This window comes from Capra hircus, chromosome 5 (assembly GCF_001704415.2).
Source record: "Capra hircus breed San Clemente chromosome 5, ASM170441v1, whole genome shotgun sequence".
Taxonomy (NCBI): Eukaryota; Metazoa; Chordata; class Mammalia; order Artiodactyla; family Bovidae; genus Capra; species Capra hircus.
The window spans coordinates 27544339-27568276 of NC_030812.1; the positions used below are offsets into that span (position 1 = coordinate 27544339).

Consider the following 23938-nt stretch of genomic DNA (forward strand, 5'->3'; position numbering starts at 1 on the left):
AAAATCACTTTCTCAGAAACTTTATGTTTCTTTCCCAGATTCAAATACTAGGCCAAGATGGAGATAAAGAAACCAATTCTTCAAAAATGCAAGGTGTGGCGAGGGGTGGGGGGGGGCTATCAGTCTATTTTTTTCCTTCCCCCTTCCCCCCTCCTCTCCTTCCTACCCCAGGAGTTCCTTCCAAATGGGCTTTTTAAAGAAGCCACTAACCCCCACCTCCTCTTTTTCTTTTTCCAGAATTCTAACTTTTGAAATACATTTTAAAAATATTTGCCTGTGTAGGAGAAATACATTTATTTGGACAGGAAGAATAAAATTTTTTAAAAGTCTGAGTTACCACTTTTTCCATGAAGAATTCCAGCCCACAGAGGTCTCTCCCTTCTATAAATACTTTAGCACAACTTGGCTTTATTACATACTCTCCTGTTTTATAATGAAATAAAAATATATTAAAATATGTAATGCTAAAACACACATGCCCATGTCGCTTGTGGTGGCTGACTGAGGTGGCTAAAGGAACATAGGTTCGAGAGGCCTGGGACTGACCCTGGTCCCCACTATTACCAACTATGTGACTTCAGGGCAATTACTTACCTTCTCTGGCCTTCCGTTTCTTCATTGGAAACACAAGGATGACAACATACCGATCTCAGAGTTGTCATGAAGAGTGCATCTTTAATAGTACGGATAGAAAAATGCAGCAACAAGTCTGGGACTCAGTAGCAAACCTGCCATTTCCACACAAAAGAACTTGGGTTAAGGCAGGGCTGGGGACTTCATCTTCAAGCTGCACATCCAAAGTACTCACCCTGGCTTTTCCAGATAGTATGTTTATCTGGAGGTTTGAGCTGCACAGATGAGGGTGATGTCACCTCATGATGTCACGACAGATGTCCAGCAAATTTCAATCCTCTTGTCTCCTTGACCCAGTTAGCCAGTGGCCAAACCAGGGCGACAGCCCCCATCTTCCATCTCCCAGACCAGTACTTGAATTTGTATGCACCATCTTGCGCCTTTTCTTCGTAACTTAGGCTCTCCTCTTTCTACACAAGTTTCAGGAACTACCACAGACCACACACTGCAGACGGGAAAACTGCAGGGGAAAACTGAGGGGAGAGAAGGGCAATTCTTTGCACAGCTCAGGAGATAGGACTAGAGGGGAAAACAGACCCCATCCAGTGCTGTCCCACATTATGGGAAATTCCTAAGGGAGAAGGACAAGCTCTTGCCACAGAAAGCTGGGGAGGCAGGACACAAGACACCTCCCTGCCAGAAGAGAATATGGGCACAGCGTGAAGGGACAGACAGGACCAGGTAAGGCAGAGAGAAGGAAGAGTATTCCATAGAGGACAAAGATTGATCACAAAGTTCACAGGTATGGGGTGGGGACAGGGTAGAGATCTTGGGGGCATAAAGCCCCAGGACTCAGGACAGTCAAACCCTTAGTGGTATTCCCCATATGCCCTTCCATCTCAAAAGTAGCAGAACCCAGTAACCCAACTCTGCCCAGTCAGACAGACACCATTCCACCTTACCTCCACCCTGACCCACTGGGGGTGGGGGTAAAAGGATGTCCAGGGGGTGCCCCAGACCATTTGGGCCCTGAAGGGGCTCCCCTGTCCAGGTCCCAGCCCTCAATGAGGAGAGGGGCTGTGGAGGGGATTCCCTTCGTGGTTCCCTTCCTCACTCTGAGGATGGAGAAATACCAGGCTGGGGTCCCCCCACCCCTTCCCCACGTTTAGGAGCAATTAAAGGGCAAAAAATGGGGACACAAAGACCAGGCCTTTCAGGGGCTGTCCCAGGGATCATGGCTTTCCACGGGTGACCTAGATGGGAATACATGCTCTGAATGACATAAGGAGGAGGAGGTGCCCTGCTGGGTGCTTTTAAAAGTGTCTCCACATTTGCTCTTCCCTAGTTGCCACGGAAGGCCGTCAGGGCCAACAGGAAACAGTGGCCAAAGTCACCAGGCTGGAAGTGACAGAGCTGGAATTAATACCAAGATTTCCCCTAAATCCAAGCCAGGCTCTTTATTATTAAAAACAAACAAATCCTCTGTAACTTATTTTTTAAATTACAAAATCAAACAAGCTCGTTGTAAACAAATGCAAAACGTTACAAAACTGCGTGATGATTTACGAAGTGAGAGACCGGTAATCTATTCCCAGAGGAGTCGAGTTTGGTAATCCTCTGCTGTCTGCTTCCAGATTTCTCTCCACGTTGCCAGAGATCAGATCTGGCCCAGCAGGCCCTCCCAGAGGGGCCGGGACCGGAACGCCGGGCCGGGACCGGAACGCCAGGCCCGAAGGAATAGGGCCAGGCTCCGCTGCAGCGTTGCGGCCTCGGCTGTGCCCCACGCCGTGTTCCCGGGGGCGGCCGTAATGCCCAGCGCCAGGCCGGGTTGGGTCGGGTGGGGCCCGGGGAAGCCGCTACGTCACCAAGCGGACCGGAGGGAGTCCGCGCCGGGTCCAGCCAGGATTCCATTACATCACCCGGCAGCGCGGACCCGCCGCTGGGTAAACACCGCTGCAAACCATTGGCTACCGTGCCGCCCTTCCAACCAATAGCACGAGCGCATGCAAATCAGCCATTGGGCGTTCACTGCCTTTGGGTCTGATGTATGCAAATAGACTTCTTTGCCAGGATGGCGCAGGGCGGCGGGCGTGGGGGGCGGATGCCTCCAGGCTGAGAAAAAAGAGTGGCCCCGAAATCCGAAATCCGTAGCGGAACTGGTTGGGGACTTTCCATCTCAAATATGGTCGGGCCATTCCTGTGGGGACTAGAGGGTAATTAAGGATAAACGCCTATAATTCTTGAGCTATCTTTCCAGTTAGTCCGTGCTTCTCGGAGGTCAGTGAACCTAAGCAATGATGCAAACGTTAGTTAGGTCAAGTTGGAAAGAGGGAAGAAATAAATACAGAGATACACAGAAAACTGAACCGTACTGTGGTGAATATCGGGGACGACTCTCCCGCTGGGGACACAAAGCAAAGAACAAAACAGACACAGTCCCTGTCTCTGCGCCTTCTTACAACCCAGGCTGCCATTAAAACATCTTGCCAATAAGTAATAAGCGCCCTAAAGAGAAAACGAGTTGCAGGATGTCAATGACACATTTAATGAAGAGCTGCAATTTAGAAGTGGGATGGTGGATAAGGAAAGTAATTTTTTTCCTTCCTCAGGAAGTAAAGTTTTCAGCTGAGGAGTATTTATGAGGTGAAGAGGCAGGGGAAGGGCCAAGTGTTCCACGGAGAGGAAACAGTACGTGGTAAAGCTCGGAGGTGAGCAAAAGCATTGTGGAGGGCCACGTGCCAGACACTTTCCTTGTTTTGTCTCTTCCTGCCGTTCAACAGCACTCTTAGTTGGGTCCTGTTTAGTATTGAGGGAACTGAGGCTCCAAGAAGCTAAATAACGTGCCTAACGGCACACAGCTGAGAAATCACAGAACATGGTTTGTATCCAGGTTGGTGTGGCCTAAAGTCTCTGCAGTGAACCGCTGATTGTGCCCTCCTGGTTTAGAATCTGAAAGGTCAGGGAGGTGAAGTGATTTGCTCTGCACTTCATGGCTGACAACAGAGCTCCGATCCCCAGAGAGGTGTGCAGATTTTTCACTGTGCTGTGAAGGAAGATGGGGTTCCAGAACGAGGAGTTGGGTGGGGGAGAGAAAAGATCTTCCCTGCCCAGACCTTGGCCTAGAACTTCGGGTTTGCTGAAGTGGAAATAGGTAGAAGTTTTAAAGCATCTTCCTCTGCAGGGGAGGGGAACAGGGTCTGCTGCTAGCCAGCAGGCAGCTGCCCTGGCGACGGAGGGGTCTGCCAGAGCAGCCCAGATTAGCTGGATCTTGTGTGCTCTCCGGGTTGCCAAGCGACGCTGCTCCTCCAGCTCTCACCAGATGATCCAGCTCTGGTTACCAGTGACAACTCCCGGGGGAGGGCCTGGAGACACAGGGAGGCCGGCAGGAGAACAGTGGAGGCCAAGCCTTCCCTACACAGGTTTACCTGGCAGTGGGGTGGGTGTCCCTTAGCTCTCTGGTGGTCTTTGGGCCTGTCTCCCATATTCCTCTGCCATGAGCTCAGAGATCCAGGCACACAGGAGGCCCTTCTATAGAGTGCTACCATAGGAGTTTGAGGAGGGGGTCCTGCCCCCATGCCTGAGCACTGAGAAGAGCAGCACTGTGTGTGTGTGTGTGTGTGTGTGTGTGTGTGTGTGTGTGTGTATCTGATCATGGAGCAGGGACTCTGTCATCAAGAAGGTAAAGCAACTCACCAGCCCTCCATTGCTCCTTTGTAAAATTTCCCACCGCTCTCTAGTTGGAGGGTTCCTATCCGTCAGAAGAGCTTCTCTGGTGGCTCAGAAGGTAAAGAATCTGTCTGTAATGCAGGAGGCCAGGGTTCGATCCCTGGGTTGGGAAGATCCCCTGGAGAAGGGAATGGCTACCCACTCTAGTATTCTTGCCTGGAAAAGTCCATGGACAGAGGAGCCTGGTGGACTACAGTCCATGGGGTCGCACTAACACTTTCACTTTTCACTCTCTGTCAGGGAGTTCTGAGATTATGGAATAAAGAAGTCCTAATTCCCTAAGAGTGCCTGTTCCACTGAAGGATATTTGCGGGGGGCGGGGGGGGGGGGTGGGAATAATTAGGCGATTTAACTATTAGGTAATTTAAAGCATTTTCCTATTTTTAGGGAGAGGATTTTGTTTTTAGAGGAGTAGGTGTCTTAAAGGCACAGAATTGGAATAGCCACACGAATAAGTCTTACCCCATGATCACCCTACCCTGGGAGAATACCCTGGGGGATCTTCAAAATTCTACCCAAGGTGTTCTGAGGAGTAGGAGTGTATGTGCCTTGTCTCTGGAGGGGGCATGTGACTCTGTCCTTTCTCGCAGGCACCCGAGTGTGTGGACATCTCCCTGGGCCCAGGGGCCATGAGTGTGGTGACAGAGTGAGTGTGACATAGAGGTGTGGGGATGGGAGCGAAGTGTAGCCCTGGAATAATGGAGCCTGCAGCCACAGCATCCTCTTTCCCACCTCCAATTTCTCTGACTCCTCTTGCTCTCCTCTTGGGGCCCTGAGCGGAGGACCCTGAGGGGCAGAGATCCCAGCCCTCCTTGGAGTTGGTGGCAGAAATCCCCAAACACTTTCTCTGGGTGAGGCTCTGGCCCCCAACACTTAGGGAGGCCCCAGTGGGCGCGGTGTATCTGTGAGCTGCCTCAGCCACTCAGGCTTGAGAGTGGGACGATCCCTCAGACGCACCATAAATGTCCAGACACAGAGTCACGGAGGACAGGCAGGGCCTCCTCTAGGGAGGGCTGGGTAACATGAGCCACCCACAGTCCCTCAGGTCACTTCAGGAGAGGTCAGCTGATGTTCTTGAAGACCATTCATCATGCCCCCAGCCCAGCCTGGGCCCTGCCATGGCTATTTCCAGCCCCTGGGTATGTAGCAGCTTATGTAACAGGCTAGAAGCCAGGGGCTGGGCTGGGGGCACTTGTGGCAAGGGATAGGGCTGCTCCCTCCTCCCACAGCCAGGCCAGCCCCTCAGAGCCCCTGTTCCCCGTGTGGATGTGTGTGGCGAGGCTCACAGGCCCAGGTGGAATCGCTGTGGACAGCCTGATGGCTCCTAGCACACTTTTACTTCCTCCTTCCCAAACTGGCCCAGAAAATGACCCAGCCTCCTTCCTCCTGTGGACTTGAGGCCACCGAGCAGCCTCTCCTCCAGCTCTCTGCCCTGCACGACCTCTGTTCTCTCACCCTCCCTGATGCTCAGAGCAAGAGCTAGGTGTGTCTGCCGCTGGCCCCTCTAACTCCCTTCCCTGACTCCAGTGGGGACTGGGAAATATCCCATGGAGGTTAAGCAGGGTTCAAATACGGGTATTCACATTGTGACTTTGGGCTTTGTCAGCTTTCTGAGCCTCAGCTTCCTGTATGGGCAATGCAAAGATCTTATCTCCTTTTCCGTGTGGTTGTGACCATGAGGACTTAAGAACCCATTCTGCCAGGAGGCAGATTGTTCAGGTTTGAATCCTACATTGTCTGTGTGACCTTGGGCAGTTTACTTAAGCTCTCCATGCCTCCGTGTCCTCTTATAGTGTGACACAACCCAGCTCCCTGAATTGTAAAGATCTCAGGAGTTTCTACACATAAAGCATTTAGTGCCTGGCACAGGGTAGCCCTATCTAAGTGTTGGCTATAATTAGACAATGTTTGGAGATCACTTTCCTAAGCCTTGGCTCCTAATAAGCTCTTGGTGAAAGGTAGTTGTTATTTTTAACTTCTTTCTCCTTCACTATTTTAATCCCCTTCATAAACCCACCTTTACTTAGCCTTGCAAGTGCCCTTTAATCTCTCCTCTTTTGTTGCTAATTTGCTGCCACTACCAATAAAGGCGTGTGTAAATTATATTCCCCTGGTGTTTACATTCACAAAACATTTCACACACATTCCTGTCTGGTCTTCACAGCAGAGCCAGGAGCCAGCCGCCCAACTCCTGTCATTGCCCTCATTTTGCAGAGCTTGGGACAGGGTGTGATCTGTCCCGAAGCCTCAGCTGCTAAGGGGTGTGTCCAGGACAGTGGTCAAGTCAGGGTATTCCGACCTCGGGCACCAGAGCCCGCCGGATGAAGCGGCCAGTGCATGCCAGCTCCCCGCTGCCAGGGTAGATTAGCACAGGGGGCCCTCCTGCTTCCGGTTCCAGCCCCACTGAGCGGCCCACAGAGTGGGAGGAGAGAGACTTTCAGGCTTTATAAATATCTCCATTCCTAGCACTAACTCCTAGAGACCCCAAAATGCTATGTAGTGGTGCCCTCTACTGGACAGAAATGGCTTCTACTGGCCTGCTGCCTCCGAAGGGAAGGCAAGTGGTAGATTTATTCATATTCACACAAAAATCTGTCCAGGGCCTACTATGTGCCAGACAGTTTCCTAGGAGTCACAGAGGTGGAGGAAAAGCTCAAAAAGTCCCTGTGTTCCAAGGAGATACATTGGGTGGGGAGATACAGATAAAAACATATGCAAACTTACAAGCTTTTACACAGCAGCTGCTGCTGCTGCTAAGTCACTTCAATCGTGTCCGATTCTGTGCGATCCCATAGAAGGCAACCCACCAGGCTCCCCCGTCCCTGGGATTCTCGAGGCAAGAACACTGGAATGGGTCACCATTTCCTTCTCCAATGCATGAAAGTGAAAAGTGAAAGTGAAGTCGCTCAGAGGAAACCATAAACAAACAAAAAGACAACCTACAGAATGGGGGTGGGGGGGAATATTTGCAAATGATACAACCAACAAGGGGTTAATTTCCAAAAGTATATAAACATCTCATATAACTCAATAGCAAAAAAAGCAAACAACTCATTTGAAAAATGGGCAGAAGACATAAACGGACATTTCTCCAAAGAAGACCTACTGAGGGACAACAGACACATGGAAAGATGCTCAACATCAGTAATTATTAGAGAAACTCAAATTAAAGCTACAATGAGGAACCACCTCACACCAGTCGGAATGGCCATCATGAAGAAGTCTACAAATAGAGAGATTATCCTTCAATTAAAGATAAAAATTTTTTTTTCCAAGTCTACAAATAACAAATGCTGGAAAGGCTATGGAGAGAAGGGACCCTTCCTACACAGTTGGTGGGAATGTAAATTGGTTCAGCCGTTATGAAGGACAGTATGGAGGTTCCTTAAAACACTAAAAATAGAGTTTCCATATAATCCAGCACTCCTAGGAATATATCCAGGCAAAAGTATAATTCAAAAAGATACATGAACTCCTATGTTCATAGCAGCACTGTTCACAATAGCCAAGATGTGAAAGCAACTTGATGTCCATCAACAGATGAGTGGATAAGGAAGATGTGATGCATACATACGAGGGAATACTATTCAGCCGTAAAAATGAAGCATTGCCATTTGCAGCAATATGGACAGACCTGGAGATTATCATACTAAGTGAAGTAAGTCAGAAAGAGAAAGACAAATTCTACTTGACATCACTTATATGTGGGATCTAAGTCATGGCACAAGTGAACTTATCTATGAAACAGACTCACACAGAGAGCAGACTTACGGTTGCCAGGAAAGGAGATAGGGAGGGATGGAACGGGGGTGTGGGATTAGCAGATGCTGTTATTAAGATTCTCCTTCCAGATGCTATTATATGCAGAATGGTTAAGCAACAATAGAATGAGAATGACTAGAGACCTCTTCAAGAAAATTAGAGGTACCAAGGGAACATTTTATGCAAAGATGGGCTCAATAAAGGACTGAAACGGTAAGGACCTAACAGAAGCAGAAGATATTAAGAAGAGGTGGCAAGAATACACAGAAGAACTGTACAAAAAAGATCTTCACGACCCAGATAATCACGATGGAGTGATCACTCATCTAGAGCCTGACATCCTGGAATGTGAAGTCAAGTGGGCCTTAGGAAGCGTCACTACGAACAAAGCTAGTGCAGGTGATGGAATTCCAGTTGACCTGTTTCAAATCCTGAAAGATGACGCTGTGAAAGTGCTGCACTCAATATGCCAGCAAATTTGGAAAACTCAACAGTGGCCACAGGACTGGAAAAGGTCAGTTTTCATTCCAATCCCAAAGAAAGGCAATGCCAAAAAATGCTCAAACTACCGCACAATTGCACTCATCTCACATGCTAGTAAATTAATGCTCAAAATTCTCCAAGCCAGGCTTCAGTAATACGTGAACCGTGAACTTCCAGATGTTCAAGCTGGTTTTAGAAAAGGCAGAGGAACCAGAGATCAAATTGCCAACATCTGCTGGATCATGGAAAAAGCAAGAGAGTTCCAGAAAAACATCTATTTCTGCTTTATTGACTATGCCAAAGCCTTTGACTGTGTGGATCACAATAAGCTGTGGAGAATTCTGAAAGAGATGGAAATACAAGACCACCTGACCTGCCTCTTGAGAAATCTGTATGCAGGTCAGGAAGCAATAGTTAGAACTGGACATGGAACAACAGACTGGTTCCAAACAGGAAAAGGAGTATGTCAAGGCTGTATATTGTCACCCTGCTTATTTAACTTCTATGCAGAGTACATCATGAGAAACACTGGGCCGGATGAAGCACAAGCTAGAATCAAGATTGCCAGGAGAAATATCAATAACCTCAGATATACAGATGACACCACCCTTATGGCAGAAAGTGAAGAAGAACTAAAGAGCCTCTTGATGAAAGTGAAAGAGGAGAGTGAAAAAGTTGGCTTAAAGCTCAACATTCAGAAAACTAAGATCGTAGCATCCAATCCCATCACTTCATGGGAAATAGATGAGGAAAAAGTGGAAACAGCGGCTGACTTTATTTTGGGGGGGCTCCAAAATCACTGCAGATGGTGACTGCAGCCATGAAATTAAAAGACGCTTACTCCTTGGAAGGAAAGTTATGACCAACCTGGATAGAATATTAAAAAGCAGAGACATTACTTTGCCAACAAAGGTTCGTCTAGTCAAAGCTATGGTTTTTCCAGTGGTCATAAATGGATGTGAGAGTTGGACTGTGAAGAAAGCTGAGTGCCGAAGAATTGATGCTTTTGAACTGTGGTGTTGGAGAAGACTTCTGAGAGGCCCTTGGACTGCAAGGAGATCCAACCAGTCCATCCTAAAGGAGATGAGTCCTAGATGTTCATTAGAAGGACTGATGTTGAAGCTGAAGCTCCAATACTTTGGCCTCCTGATGCGAAGAATTGACTCATTGGAACAGACCCTGACGCTGGGAAAGACTGATGGTAGGAGAAGAATGGGACAACAGAGGATGAGATGGTTAGATGGCATCACCGACTCAATGGATGTGAGTCTGAGTGAACTCCGGGAGTTGGTGATGGACAGGGAGGCCTGGAGTGCTGCAATTCATGGGGTCACAAAGAGTCGGACTTGACTGAGCGACTGAACTGAACTGAACTGATATATTTGTTATATAAATATATAGTATACGTGCATGCATGCTAAGTCACTTCAGTCGTATTTGATTCTTTGTGACCCTGTGGACTGCAGCCCTCCAGGCTCCTCTGTCCATGGAATTTTCCGGGCAAGAGTACTGGAGTGGGTTGCCATGACTTGCTCCAGGGAATCTTCCCCACCCAGAGATCCAACCTGTATCTCCTGCAGCTACTGCATTGCAGACGGATTCTTTCCCCCTGAGCCACCAGGGAAGCCCCAAATATACAATATATAATAAGTATATTTAATGCAGATGTGACCATATATATATATCATTTTTTGAAAAGACTGAAAAGCAATGCATCAAAATGTGGTGACTCCCAGGGATGAACTATGCCACTCCTTCCAGAAGGCGGGAGAGGACGCCCTTAGCTTTAACAACAGCCACACCTCGTCTTCAGACGCTCGCTTTCAGTTTACAAAGTGTCTTCTTTCACAGTCCCACGTTTGGACTTCACGACTGCTATTTCACAGGGAAGGAAGCCAAGTCCCAGGGAGGCCGCGACTCTGCCTCAAACAGAATGTAACAGAGCTGGATCCAGCACCGACATCTGCATAGTCGGAGTCCTGCAAGGGTCAGGTCAAGGAAAGGAGAGAGACGGCAGAGAAGTCAAGGAAGGTCCAAAACCAGGCGGGCTAACGGGCAATGGAAGGACGCGGCGACGAGGCGAAGCAATTCCCGGATCTGCCCAGCAGAGGGCGACGCCGCCCCAAACTCCGCAAACCTCCCAGGCCACGCCCCTCCCGGAAAGCCCCTCCCCAGATCCAGGGAGCCAGGAGGTGCGCGTGGGGCGCCTTCCCTCGATTCTAAAGGGTCCGCGGGCCTTGGGGTTGGAGAGGCGGCGGGTGCCAGTGGGGCAAGGAATGAGGGGAGGACACGCAGGAGAGGTTGTCGGGGAGAGGGGGATGGTGTGGGCGTCTGCGATGAGGTCAAAGGTGCTGGGGAGCCACGCGCCGCGGCGGAGCGAGGGTGGGCGTGAGCGGGGGACAGGGTGCAACGTGTCTGTGGGACTTCCTGAGGCGGCAAGATTTGCTGCTCCGGGGAGGCGGTTACTCACTCAGGCTTGGCCACCTGCTTCCCTCCCAGCTCCCAGCCAAACGCAAACCAGAATCCCCATCTCCACCCCCACTTCAGCTAATGGCGGCTGCACCCCCAAGGCTGGGACCTGCCTCCGCAACTCAGCCCTCAGCCTCTCAGCTTCAGGGTGGAAGTGCCCGGCTGACTCCAGTTCGGCACCAAAAATGGCATTCCAGCCCCACCCATTGTAACCAAGCCCAGAACTTGAAGGTCGGCTTTCCTGCGCCCCCAGCACTACGCCTAGTCTCACCTCCCGCTGCTGACCCCGCATTCTGGTCTAGACATGAACCCCAGCTCGGTCCCCCACCTCCGGTCCGGGCCCCTGCCCCTTGAGCATTAGCTACACCCAGTCAGCCAGCAGGTCCTGGATACCTGTGTTGTGTCCCTATGCCCCACTCCAGCCAAGGTGGGGACATAGATGTGTCCAATGGGTTCCCCTTGCTCTCCAAGCAAGGGGAGCAGCTATCTTACACCCCCAAACTTACACCATGAAGTGGAAGGTGGGAGGCCCAGGTCCTCAGCTCCCGGAGGATGACTCAGATGACAGGACCTCAGGCCCCTGAGTTCAGTGTTTGGAGTGCCCTGCAGAGAGGGTAACTTGGTTGAAATCAGTGGAGCTGGATGACATAGATTCTGAATTCATTGTTCATTCGTTTAGACATATCTGCCTCCAGTGTTGTTGGAATGCCTGCTCAGTGCCAGGCCCAGCAAGGGTGTGGGAGAGCGTAAGATGGTTTGCGAGGTTCAAGGAGGGTCCGCTTTGTAAGAGCATGAGGGCAAAGCTGAGCAGATGGGCTCTAAGGTGGAGAGCTGCCTTCAGGGCATCTTAACTGGGAGGAGAACCCTACCTCTGCCCCATTGCCTTTGGGGAGCTCTGGGCTGAGAGGTGCAGTGTTCTGAGGTCACCACCAGGGGTCAGGCACACTTGCTCTGTTCTCCAGCATCTGTCTCATCTATTTTCTTCTATGAGGAACCTTCCTGGTCCCCTGTCTTCTCTCTCACTTCTCTTGATCCATCACTCCCTCCTTTAGGTCATCCCCTCCAGCCTTCAGTGCAGGACCAGGCAGCCTCCCAGTGTGACAGCCTGACATTTTTCTCGACACTCGAAGAGTCCCACAGCCTCTCTCACTTCCCCAGGTTCATGAGTGAGTAATGAACTCGTGAGAAGAAGGTGTCATCTACTGTCTCACCTTTCCCCTCCTGCTCAAGTTCAGCTCAAGTTCTCTGGTTTTGTCTCCAGAGAAAACAGGAGTGTTTATGGGTTCCCTCCTTCTGACAGTTTTTCTTATGTCTTTCCACAAAGCTCTTCTCTAAGCCCCAGTTCCTTTTGTGACCCCTAGAACCCAGTCCCTAGAGCCCCTCTGCCCCCCTTACTCTAGGACAGCACCCAAATCCATGGAACCTTGATCCTGTAGTCCTGATCTCCTCCGCCCTTTGCTGTCTGGCACACCTCAGCTCCTGCTCTCTCGGATTCCACCTTTCGTTTGCCCTCCATGCTCCCACCTTGCTCCCCACAAGTGAGTCCCACAGCTCTGGAGGTTCAATTTCTCAGAACGGTTCCTTGCCACCTTGACCCCGCCCTCACACTCCTTCCTCCAGAAAACATCCCTCTCCCCAGTCTAGGCTCGAGAGACAGATGGATCTGAGAGAATGCAGGCTCAGGCAGGTACCAGCTGGGGGCTATGTTATCCTCTCTAATCCTCAGTTTTCTTCATCTGGAGAATGGGCTGTCACATACGCTGTGAGGCCTGAGTAAGGTGATGGATGTGGACATGCTTAGCATCCCTAGGCGATGCTCTGGGAGACAGACTCCTGGCCTTTCCTTCAGGACCGCTGACACCCCCACTGTCCCCAGCTCCAGCCTGTTGGCAGGGACCTGCCCTTGTCTCTGCGCACTGGATGCTTCTGCTCCCCCTACCACCCCTGGGCAGAGCTCTGGCCTGGGAAGAGGGTGATGAACCAGGAGACTTAGGCCACACAGCCCCCATACTGAGGGGGTGGGGCAGATGAGGGCTCTGTGAGGACCTCAGATCAGAACTCCATCTGCAAGGCTGTGTCCTCAGGCTACCATGCAGGAGGCCTGCAGTGGCATCCACTCTTCCTCCTTGGAGTTATTAGGGGCCCTCCTGGCCTGGGGAGGAGGGGCTCCTGCAGAGTCCCCTGAGGCTTTGAGAGGACCAGAAGGCTGGTGGGAGGTAAAGGAGGGGAGGCAGGGCAGGGGGGATACCGGCCACACAGTATTCCTAGTCTCTTCTCCTTTCCCATCCACCCCCACCCCTCCACCAAACACGATCCCTGGGTTAATTTTTAGCATCGCAGCTCGCACATTAGTCACTCCCTGTCACCCACCTACACGGCAGGAGGCTGCTGTGCTGGCATCGTCATGCCATCAGCTAAGAGGTGGGATCCAGCCCCACCCTGGGCACCTCCTCAGCCTCCTCGGAGCACACACGCCCAGCAGGAGCCCCCTTCGGCCTGGGTGAGGGGGACTGACATCACAGCCAACACTAGCTGCCAGGTGGGGGAGGCGGGAGCAGGCTGGTAGGAGAGGGGCTGGGAATCTGTTCTGGGAGGAGAAAGTCAGAGAGGCCTTGGCAGCCCCCCAACACCAGGAAGGTGCTAGGCGATGCCCAGGCAGCTGGGCTCCTGGCAGCCTGGGGCTCTGGGAACAAAGGTGTGAGAGGGCCCCTCCCCTAGACCTGAGCCCCTGGGAGCGGCTGTTTGTCATCACAGCAGAGCAGCTGTTCAAACAGGGAGCTTGGGGAAGCTCCATTTTCTTAACCAAATGTCCTCCCTCCCCAGGACCAGGGAGAGCAGAGTGGCCAGGAGCAGGTGCCCCTGGCTGGAGCCAACACCCAGCCCCAAAGGAATTTGGTGAAAGGGGTCCAGAGATGCCAGCTACAGATGGAGCAGGGGAGGGGCCTCCCCACCCCACCCTCCAGGACTGAAAGGTGCAGAGGTGGTGGTCAGCCCTGTGCAGGGTTGGTCCCGAGGGGACGTTCTCGTGTACTGAGCAGCTGCTGTGTGCCAGGCTGTGTTAGTCCCTGAAGGTACAGTGTAACACAGTTGAGTTTTCCTGCTTTAGAAAGTCAAAAGGCAGTTACAATGGACGTCAGTATAATTACCAATTGAGAGTAGGTGCTATAAAGAAAAAAAAAAAGAGGTCTCAAGATAAATAATAATGGGGACAGGGAACTGCTTTCGATCAGATCAGGGAAATCTCTTCTCCTCAAGGAGGTGATATTTAAGAGATCTGAAGTTGGAGGCATCAATCCTGCAAAGACTCTTCCAGGCAGAGAGAATAGTATGGGCAAAGGCCAGAGGCAGGAAAGAGCTTGGCATATTTGAGAATAGAACCAGAAAGAGCAGTGTGGCTTAAATATGATAAGTGACATAGAGGGAGAAACAATTGGAGCTTGAAAAGGGCCCAGTTCCAAGAGAGCCTCATGCAGGGCATCCCAGTACAGTTGCAGAGGTTGTGCACTGCACAGAGGCTCACAGTTGCCAAACCATTTGGCCTGTGTGGCTGCTGTCAACCCACAGGAAGGGATGCCTTTTCCTAATTTGTCTTCCCAGAGGGACAACATGTTATGGAGTTTGGGTTTTGGACAACATGATTAAGAGTTTGGATTTTTTTTTTTTTTTTAATTCCAGGGAAAGCCATAATGGGTTTTAAGCAGAGAAGGGTTGTGACCCAATTTCCTTTTTGGAAAGATCACCCCAACTGCTGTGTAAAGCGATGGTCCAAGGGTGAGAGAGGAAGCAGAGAGCCCCTTCAGGAAGCAAGTGCCACAGTGCAGGAAGGAGAGTATAGGAGGTGGCCTGCCTGGGGGAGGGTGCCACTTAGACCTCTCAAGGGCACCCGTTATGACAGTTGCTGCCAGGGAGGAACACTAACACAGGAGTCTCGAGTCTTGGGCCCTACTTTGCCACTTACGTGTGACCCCTAGACAGCTCACTTGCTCGGGGTCACCTCAAAGAAGACGGTGACCACCTTTCGCAGACGCTTTGAGCATACACTGTGTTTATTGAGGTTCTATTATGTGCTCGTATTGTTCATGAAATAAAGCAGTGAGTAGGACAGGAGAGGCCCCAGAGTCCTGCTCTCAAGAGTGTTCATCCTATGGGAAAGGGAGCCAGGCAAAACCCCAAACCCATCCAAGTCAAGACAGTTTCAGAAGGGGATGAGTAATATGATGCAAACCAAACAAGGATTGGCCATATTTTAGACCAAATGGGAGGGCCCTGGGGAGGCCATGCTGATACCAAAGGAGCCAACTGTGGGCAGAGCAAGTGCAGAGACACTGAGGGCGGGACACCTGAAGTGTACCTTGGGCAAGGGGGTGAGAGCAGGGAGCGAGAGGGGAGGAAGAAGAGGCAGCCAGGGGCCAGATGCGCCTGCGTAGGGATTAGCCTCTTATCCTGGGAGTGACGGGACACCTTTGAGGAGTTCTAGAACGAGCGACCCGTGATTTGGCCTGTCACAGGCTGGGTGGATGATGGCTAGGGACTCCTATGCAGGAGACTCCAGATTCCTAGGAGAGAGCACGCCAAACAGTTGTTTACGCAAGGCTGGGTTTAGAGGAACCTCGACCCTACCTGCTGTGGTATTTGGGGAGGGGGGGTTCCAGATGCATTAAACAAGAGGCCCAAGTTCTGAAGCAGTGCGGGTACTCTAGTTCAGGCCCATACATGTAAGTCAGAATCCCCTAGTCTGTTTCCCTGGCCTCAGGCTCCAAGCAAATAAGATGTAAAATATAGTGTGTGTGTGTCTGTGTGTGTTGAGGGGCGGAGTGGTGGAGTCAGAGCTTGCCGGAGCCCTAATCCTCCCCCTCAGGCAGTCACCACACTGACACAGATGCAAAAAACCGTCCATTTTATACAGTTTGTGGTTCAGAAGCAACAATATGCAAAACAGTGGAAGAGGCTGCACTGCCCTCACCCCACCCGGGGCCGACCATTCCTATCTCCCAAGGGCAGAGGACCCAGGACACCTGCCCAGTAGGACCCCACTTAGTTAAGGGCCCCTAGGGGGCCAAGCCCTTAAGGGTCAAGGCTGAGAGGGAGGGGGACCAGCACCTTGGGCCCCCTCAGGCGCCCACTGGATAACTGGAACTGTGTCTGTGTGGGGTGGGTAGGGGAACGACCCGGCGGAGGCCATTTCTCCCCATGGCCAAGGGTGGGGAGCAAGTAAAGCTGAGGAGAGGGCTTCGTGGGACAGGGTCCCCCCACCTAGAGGTGGAGTTTTCCTGGACACCCCACAAGGCACTGCTGACCCAGTTGCAGCATGGCATGTCCCATTTTTGGCCCCCGAACCTCTCCCAACCCCAAACTCTCCGGTTCTCCTGTGCCCATCTCCCACTGTAGTCTGGGGGAGCGCGAGTAAAGAGGCCTGGGGCTGGGTTCACCACTCTGCAGAGACTAGCCAGGACCAGCTGGGGTTGCCAAGGACCCTCTCCTGCTACTCCGGGCTCTTGGGGTCCCCGTGGCGGCCGAGCGACCGCCCCCGCCCCCTTTTTGCACTGCTGGAAAGAATAAATAAATAAATACGTTCCCCCGCCCGCCCCCGCCCCTACAGCTGGCTCTCCTCCTCCTCCAGGGAGCGATTGAGTCCGGGGATGAACTTGAGCAGCCGCCGGCGGAAGCTGCGGTACTTGGTTTTGCGCAGGCCGGGGCCGCACAGGGCCTGCTCGCGAGCCTCAGTCCAGAGCGCGCCCGGCGCGCCGCCGCCGCCGCCCCCGGGGCCCGCGCACCGCACGCTGGCGCTGCGGCTCAGCATCGCTCGGGACCCCGGGGCCGGAGCGTCGGCCGCGCCCGGTCCCGGCAGGCGCGCGAGGGGCGGCGGCGGCGGCGGGGGTGCAGGCGGCTCAGCGCCCCCGAAGAAGCACGTGTGGTAGACAGCATCTTCCGAGTCGCCCCCGGTCCGCCGCGCTCCCCCGCGGGAGCCTCCCGGGGCGGCCAGCAGAGGCCCGAAGGGCAGCGAGCCCGGGAGCAGGCCCGCGCCGTACAGGCAGGAGCGCACCGACTCCAGCGTGTCATAGATACTCGGGTCCTTCACCACGAGACCTGGGGGCAGAAGACACGGGGCGGGGGAGGGGGGGCAGGCGTCAGAGGGCACGGGTAGGGGACCTTTGCTCCTTCCTGATGACCATCAGTGTGGCCCTTGGGCAAGTCAAAACTTTGAACCCTACTTCCCCAGTTTGTAAAACACAAACTATACACTCGGATCCTTCTGAGGGTCCTTATGACACAAGAGTCACAAAAGGGGCCTGAAACAAGCTCTTGGAGCCTTGGTGTTCCCACCTGTAAAATGGAGATGGTTCTGTGTAGTACTTTCCTTCAGGGCAGTACTGTGAGAATGAAAATTCGTGGGCATCAGCCCAGGGCCGCATTGTACCCAGAGTAGTAGTTCAGCAAAACTTGGAGGGGGAAGCAAGCGACTAGTTCCTAGGGGGAAGCAGGTGTGGGGGTATAGGTAGGGGGCACAAGTGACCCTTCCCAACACCGAGCTGCTCACCATGCACCAGCCGCTGCTCCTGCACCATCAGGGACCTGTATTCTCCCCACTTCTCATACAGGGTTTGCTGCAAGAGACACACCCACCTCACTGTCAGGAGTCAGCAAGAAACTAACCAGGGTGGCTACAGACTGAGGGATCCGGGAGTACAGAAGAAACCTTAAGGTTAAAAGGAGGTTCAGGCAGATAAACGACCCCCCAAAAAGAGTAGGAGGACTTCTCTGGTGGCTCAGCGATTAAGACTCTGTGTTCCCAGAGAGGGAACTAAGCCTCTCATGCCATAACTAAAGATCCTGCATGCCACAGTGAATATCCCACATGCCACAACTAAGACCCAGCACAACCCCCCCCCAAAAAAAAACAAAAAAAAAAAACCAGTAGGGCCTGCAGGGGCAGGGGTTTGGCTGGATGGTTTTCAGGCTGCTTTACCTTCAGGTACTGTAGACGAGCCTCCAGTTCTGCCTTCCTAATTGATGTCCCGTACAGAGTTTCCAGTCTGAGGAGATAGGGGAATCAAAGGATGAGTGGGCCCACAGTGGGGAAGAAAGGCTGCGCTCAGGAATCCCCTAGGGACCACAGCACCTGGATGTACCTGAGAACGTTGCCAGATGCCTTAATGATGTCGACAATCTCCCGATGTCGGATGCCTTCCACGTTCAGGCCGTTGACGCTGGCAATGGTATCCCCTGCCAGGCAGAGAGGGAATCAGCGTTTGCTCCACGGGGCATGAGGAAGAATTTCAGTCCCCTACCTTCACCACAAAGGGTAGGGGTAATAACCCCATAGAACTCTCCTGAGCTCCCTACCCCCACTCATGGTTCTGGGGCGATCTTGTGCAGACCTGGCACCTTAGCATAGGGGCCAGGGCCCTCAAACATCCACATCCTCATCCTCATCTCACTCTCAGGAAACTCTGTCCCCAAAGGCTGAGCCCTCCCAGGAAGCCTGGGCTTCCCCCAGAGCTGGTTATTTCGGTCCAGTCCACAGGCTGTCACCAGTGGAACCCCAGCTGAGACAGGAAGGCAGGAGGGTGAGGAGCACCACACCGTGAACTTTAACACTGGCCCCCAAGCTTGAGGCCTCAACCTCTGACACCCTAGGCTGCTGCAGAGCCTCCTGACCTCCAGCGGAGCAGACCACCCTCTCTTAGGACCCACTGCCCAATTGGAAAAGGAGATGTGGGCCCCTGTGGTGGCTACCATGGGGATGTGAAACTACCTTGCAAAGTTGCAGTGTACCACTTAGCTACCAGAGGGTGCTGGTGAATGGGCGAGAGATGAGGACTTTAGGAAGAAAACGGGGATAGAATTGGGGGGGCGGTCCAGTTTGTGCAGTCTCAGGCTGCCCCTTCCTGGGACTTGGGGCTCTAGATTTGGCCAGTCCCAAAGGTCTCCTGGCAGCACCATGTCCTTGTTAGAAGAAGTATCACAGGTACCCCAGTATTGGGCCAGGTTGGGAACACGATGGACTTGCTCTCTCCCCAACTCCTGCCCATGCTGGGTTGCCAGATCGCCAGGAGGAGGCAGAATAGCCGTGGCAACATCTGCCATTTACCAGGCAGGCCCTGGCTTTGTGCCCAGGAAAGCCCCTCACCACACTGATATGAGGACATGTTACTGCCCCCAGTATGCAGATGGGAATATTCAAGATCATATAGCAAATGGTAAATTTGCCTTGATCCAACTCATTCTTCTTTTCTGGCCTTCTCAAAATAGGAGGAGGAAGGGGAACTGATTGGATTTCTTGCCCCCTCTGCTTGGGAGTAAGGTCATACTCCCTTCCTAGAGCCCCGTGTCCTGGGCTCAGGCCCCACCTGGTGTGAGCCCCGCCAGCTGGGCAGGGCTGGATTCATGAACCCGGCAGACAAAGGTCACCATCTCCACGCGCTGTTCTTCTCGGTGGTGAAGGCCATAAGTCTGTAACAGGCAAGGGGACCCTCAGCCCACGAGCGGAGCAGGATCCATCCATCCCTCAGACCGCCTCCCAACCCTTCCCTCCCTCTGCACCCAGCTTCTCCCACCTGGAGCTCAAAGCCAAAGGTCTGGTTCTCCTCCTTCTCCAAAGTCAGCACTTTCCTGCAGGAGACACAGGGGCCATCTCATCAAGTCCATCAGGATTAAAGAGGAGCCTGGCGGGCCCATAGTGTGGCCCTCTGCTAATGCTGGAGTCTGCTCTGGAACATCCAGGCAGGGCTCACTGTCTCCAGTGACAAGCCATAGGCATCCCCGGCTGTCGGAATGTCCTTCCCCATACTGAAATCAGCTTCATCAAGCCACACAAAATCAATCCCCTCGAGTGGGGGACACACTGCAATGGCCAGCCCCCAGGGCCAGTTGAACTAGCTGAGTTTTTCGGCCACACTCCCAGCTTCCTAGTGAGCCCCAGAATACTACTGACTGACTAGCTGAGGCCCCCAATTCGGCCCCAGCCTGGAGCGCTGTCTGCTCCAGAGCCTTGGGGAGAGGGCTGGCCCCACCCCCAGAGGCCAGTCACGAGGCTCAGCCCGGACCCCAGCCGCCCCTCCCAGCTGTGGTGAGGCCAGCCCACCAGATGTGAGGGCTGGGGGGAGGGGAGACTCGAGGCCGCCCCTTCCCGCACTGAAGGCCTGCCCACTGGACACAATGGTCTGGAGCTGCTCCAGATCTTCGCCTGCTGGGGGAGCCCAGAGTTTCCTCTGCCCACTCCCACCCCCTTCCTTCCCGCTCCACCACAAGCCGAGCTGAAGCAGCCTCAAAGTCCCCTTCAAGCCTCTCGGCCTCAGCAAGGCCCTGGAGACCCAGGCCTCTCAGTGCCCAGCCTTACCCACATACCCCCCCACCCCCAAATGCTGATCAGCAACTCCCTACCCCAGCGCGAGCTCCTCCCTGCTTTGCAGGCAGGCCTTTCCCCCTCTGTGTGTATTTGGGCCGTGGTGGGGGTGGGGGCAGGGTGACTATGATTACTCCAGTGCTCTCTGGTTTTCTAAAAGGGTTGGCAAAGTTTTTCTGCAAAGGGTCATATGGTAAATATTTCAGCCTTTCTTTTCGAGACCTGAATTATTTGACAGTCTCTGTCTTATATTGTTCTTTGTCTTTATTTTTACAACCCTTGAGAAATATCAAAACAACTCTCAGCTCAAGGCCAATCTGGCCAGCAGGCCATAGTCTGCTGATCCGTTTTAGAAACCAGGCTCACATCAGGATGGGACACAGGCAGAGCAGGGCTAGTCCTTCTGCCCTCACCCCAGGCCCTTCCTTAGAGCCCACCACTGATGGGACTAGCAGAGCACTGAGATTTTGGGTGCAGGGCCAGACAGTCGAGTAGCCGGATACAGCTTGCCATGGTTTGGGCCTTCAAGGTTTGCTCGGCTGGGAAGGCCCAGGGGAGCTCCCCAAACTCCTCCTGCTTCCCCCTTCCCAGATCCAGATTTCTCCAGGGAGGGGTGACTGGCAGGGACTGGGGGTGGTTTGAGGAGCACCTGATGACTCAAAAGTCCCTCCCCCCTTCCTCTGCCACCCCCTTCACACAGCCCACACCCCCACCTGCCCCTCATTCCTGGTGAGGGCACCGTGCTGAAAGGGTGGGAGCACAACTCCCCCTGGGTGGGCTGAGATGCTGTGTCGTGCTGCCCCCTCCCCAGCACCTCATCCTTTGGGCCAGGGCAGAGGCGGGGGTAATGGTGACTCACCGCTGCTGTTCAGGACTCTGGCTGAGGTTCTTCCAGCGGAATCCTGAGCCCTGGGTGGGAAGGAGAGTCAGGAAGAAGGAGATGAGAGGGAGGTGTCCTGGAGCAGAGGCTGAGAGCCCTCCTTTGGGGGGTTCCTCACCTGGGCTCAAGTCCTAGACCCAGCATCTAACTTCCTGTTGCCTATCTGTCCTGTTCCAGCTCCACACCTGCTCCTCCGATGCTGGGGTAACTAACCCTAGAGTGCCACCATCAGTTATCACTCCACTGCTTTCTCCCTAAGCTTTATCCCCACAACTGGGACCTCGGGAACACAATTTCCTGGGCTCCAGATGCATGAACCTCCAAGTCCTGTCCTGGTTCCTAGTCTGGAGGGGGTGGGGGTTTTTATGACTCTAGGTAGAATAGCCTCTGTCCCCAGGGTGCATGTTTGAAGGGGCTCGGCACCCTAGACCCCAAAAGGGGAAGCAGGGGCTCTTCCTAGATATTATTCAGAGAAGGGAAGGGGCCCCTGGGCTTGCCTATCAAGACATTTCAGAGCCCCCAAGGCCAGTCACATCTCTCCTAATTTCTCAGTCACAGAGAGTGGCTTGCAGGAGCTGGAGTCAGGGGCCCGGGTCTAGAGGGCTGGAATATCAGCTTAAGCATGGAAAGGCAGGGGAGAGAGGGGCTAAGCCCCCTCCCTCAAACTATGGAGTCCAGCTGCAGGTGGCCAGCTGTGCCCAGCTCCACCTGGGTCTCTCAGCATTGTGATACATGTTGTTGCTTTCTAGGACAAAACAAAAACTTAGATCTCAGACTTGTTAAGTTTCACTACACTCAAGGAGAGAGATGGGGAGGTTTTGTTATTGTTTGGTTGGTTTCATTTGCTTTTTGGTATGAGGGATGACAGAGCTGAGGGACCCCTTACCTCTTTTGGGTCCTTGAGAAACTAAAGCAGTGTCTCTCCCTCCCTAAATGACTGATGCTTGGAAGAAGCCCAGTTCCAGACCAGCCCTTGTCCCGTGTGCCCCAAACAACCCAGGAGCTTCCTGGTCAGTGTGCTAGTTAACTCTCTCCCCAGGCTACCCCGAGGCCAGGAAGAGAAGGAAGTCCTCCTTCTCTAGAACCTTACAGATGGGCCTCAAGGGTGGGGACAGTTCCCAAACCGGCCAGGGAGGAAGGACTGGGCAGCATAGAGAGACCCCTTTGTCTTTCCAACCGATTTTCATAAAATGCAAATTCTCAACAAGCTGTTCATTGTGTTGGGGGGGAGCCAGGGGCCAAAGGAAGAGGAGGGGGGGTTGAGCTGGGAAAGGCCACCAGTCCCCTCTCCTTAACCTAGGTCTTAAGTTTCTTTTCTGAGAGCTTGGGTCCCCCTCGGGCCAGAGGAAAAGCCCGGCGGAGGGGGAGACTCCGAGGGCGGGCGCGGCCCGCATCCTTCCTGCCCAGCGGGCGCCCTGCGACGCCTCCCACCGCGTCCGGTCGCGGCTGACGTCCAGGGAGCCGTGGCCTCGCGCCCCGCACCTCAGACGCAGGGTGAGGCGGCCGAGCCCAGGAATCCCGGCGCCCCCTCGGAAGGGTGGGCTCTCGGAGTCGGCGGCGCCGCAGGCACTTCCTCGGCGAGTCCCACCCCGGGCCCGCCGACTCTCAACTTGACTGGACTAGCGGCCGGACCCCAGCTCGAGGCCTCTTGCTCCCAGGGGAGAAGCCGGGGCGGGGGGATCCTGGGGACCTCAATACTCCTGGACCCGGGGAGGCGGGGCTGGGGCGGGGTGCCGATGGCCAGCTGGGGCGAGGGGAAGGGAACTTGGGGAAGCAGCAGGAAGGAGAGCAGCGAGACGGGGCAGCGGCGCATGGGGAGTGGAAAGCCGCCCAGCTCGCGAGCGGCGTGGAGCCGGGGATGGGGGAATTTGCGCTTTCTGAGCAGAAGGTCGAGGGGATCCAGCAGGATCTGAAGGTGTCCGTGGGGGTCAGAGGGCGGGGGAGGAACTGGGGGGCTCGGGGACCCCAGGAGTATGGTGTGGGTGAGGATCGGCAGGCATCCATGGGGACTGTGGCGGGTAGCGCGGGTCTTGAGGAAGGGACACCACAGGGTACCGGGGGCCGAGGGGGTCCGCGGGAGTTGGGGAGGTACGCACCTTTCGGCGGGGTAGGGTGCCCCCGGACACCGCGAGCGCGCGATACAGCTCGGCGGGGTGGTAGTCCTCCAGCGCTGCGTACAGCTCGTCCCCGGGGGTCCCAGGGCCGGCGGCTGCAGCAGGGTGGCCCGAGGCCGGGGTCGGGGTCGGAGCGGCGGGAGCGGCTTCCGAGTCAGGAGCCCGAGCGGCGGGGTCTGGGGTGGCCGCCGCCTCCTCTTTCTGCTGCAGCTTCCTGAGTCGGCGAAGGGTCATGGCTCCGGCGCCCCTCTCTGGCAGCGCTTTCTCCGCGCGGCGGGGCTGGCGGTGGCTCTAGGATGCCAGCCTGGAGGGTGGTGGGTCGCCTCCCTTTATAGGCTCGGGGAGCGGGGCGGGCTGAAGGGGCGGTCGGGGAGCGGCCTCGCAGGGCCTCGCCCCCTGCGCGGTTGGCTCCGCCCCTGGGGCGGAGCCCGCTGCTCCGGAGCCCCGCCCACTGCTCCTGAGACTTGCCTAGACCAGGGAAACACTTGGGGACCTCGAGCCCTGGCCGGTAGGGGTAAAAGCTAGCCGCGGAAAGGAGCGGGGATGGGGGGATGTGCAGGGCATCCCGGGGCAGAGTATGGGTCT

General features: G+C 54.1%; 1 protein-coding gene across 1 annotated transcript; it reads right to left on the bottom strand.

Moving 5' to 3' along the window:
• Positions 15894-23672, bottom strand: GRASP (general receptor for phosphoinositides 1 associated scaffold protein). Its single transcript, XM_018047737.1, has 8 exons — positions 23336-23672; positions 21219-21268; positions 19572-19626; positions 19365-19467; positions 18144-18237; positions 17981-18047; positions 17552-17618; positions 15894-17100 (listed from the first exon to the last, which is right to left on the bottom strand). The coding sequence occupies exons 1-8, from the start codon at positions 23585-23587 to the stop codon at positions 16607-16609; spliced, it is 1182 nt and encodes a 393-aa protein (XP_017903226.1). The 5' UTR covers positions 23588-23672; the 3' UTR covers positions 15894-16606.

What these genes read in the sequence shown, in the direction of transcription:
- GRASP (XM_018047737.1), bottom strand. Translation starts at nt 23,587, where the DNA reads ATGACCCTTCGCCGACTCAGGAAGCTGCAGCAGAAAGAGGAGGCGGCG. An exon ending in GCACCCTACCCCGCCGAAAG is followed by an intron (nt 21,269 to 23,335) that starts GTGCGTACCTCC and finishes CTTCCCACCCAG; the next exon opens with GGCTCAGGATTCCGCTGGAA. An exon ending in CTCGTCTACAGTACCTGAAG is followed by an intron (nt 17,619 to 17,980) that starts GTAAAGCAGCCT and finishes TGTCTCTTGCAG; the next exon opens with CAAACCCTGTATGAGAAGTG.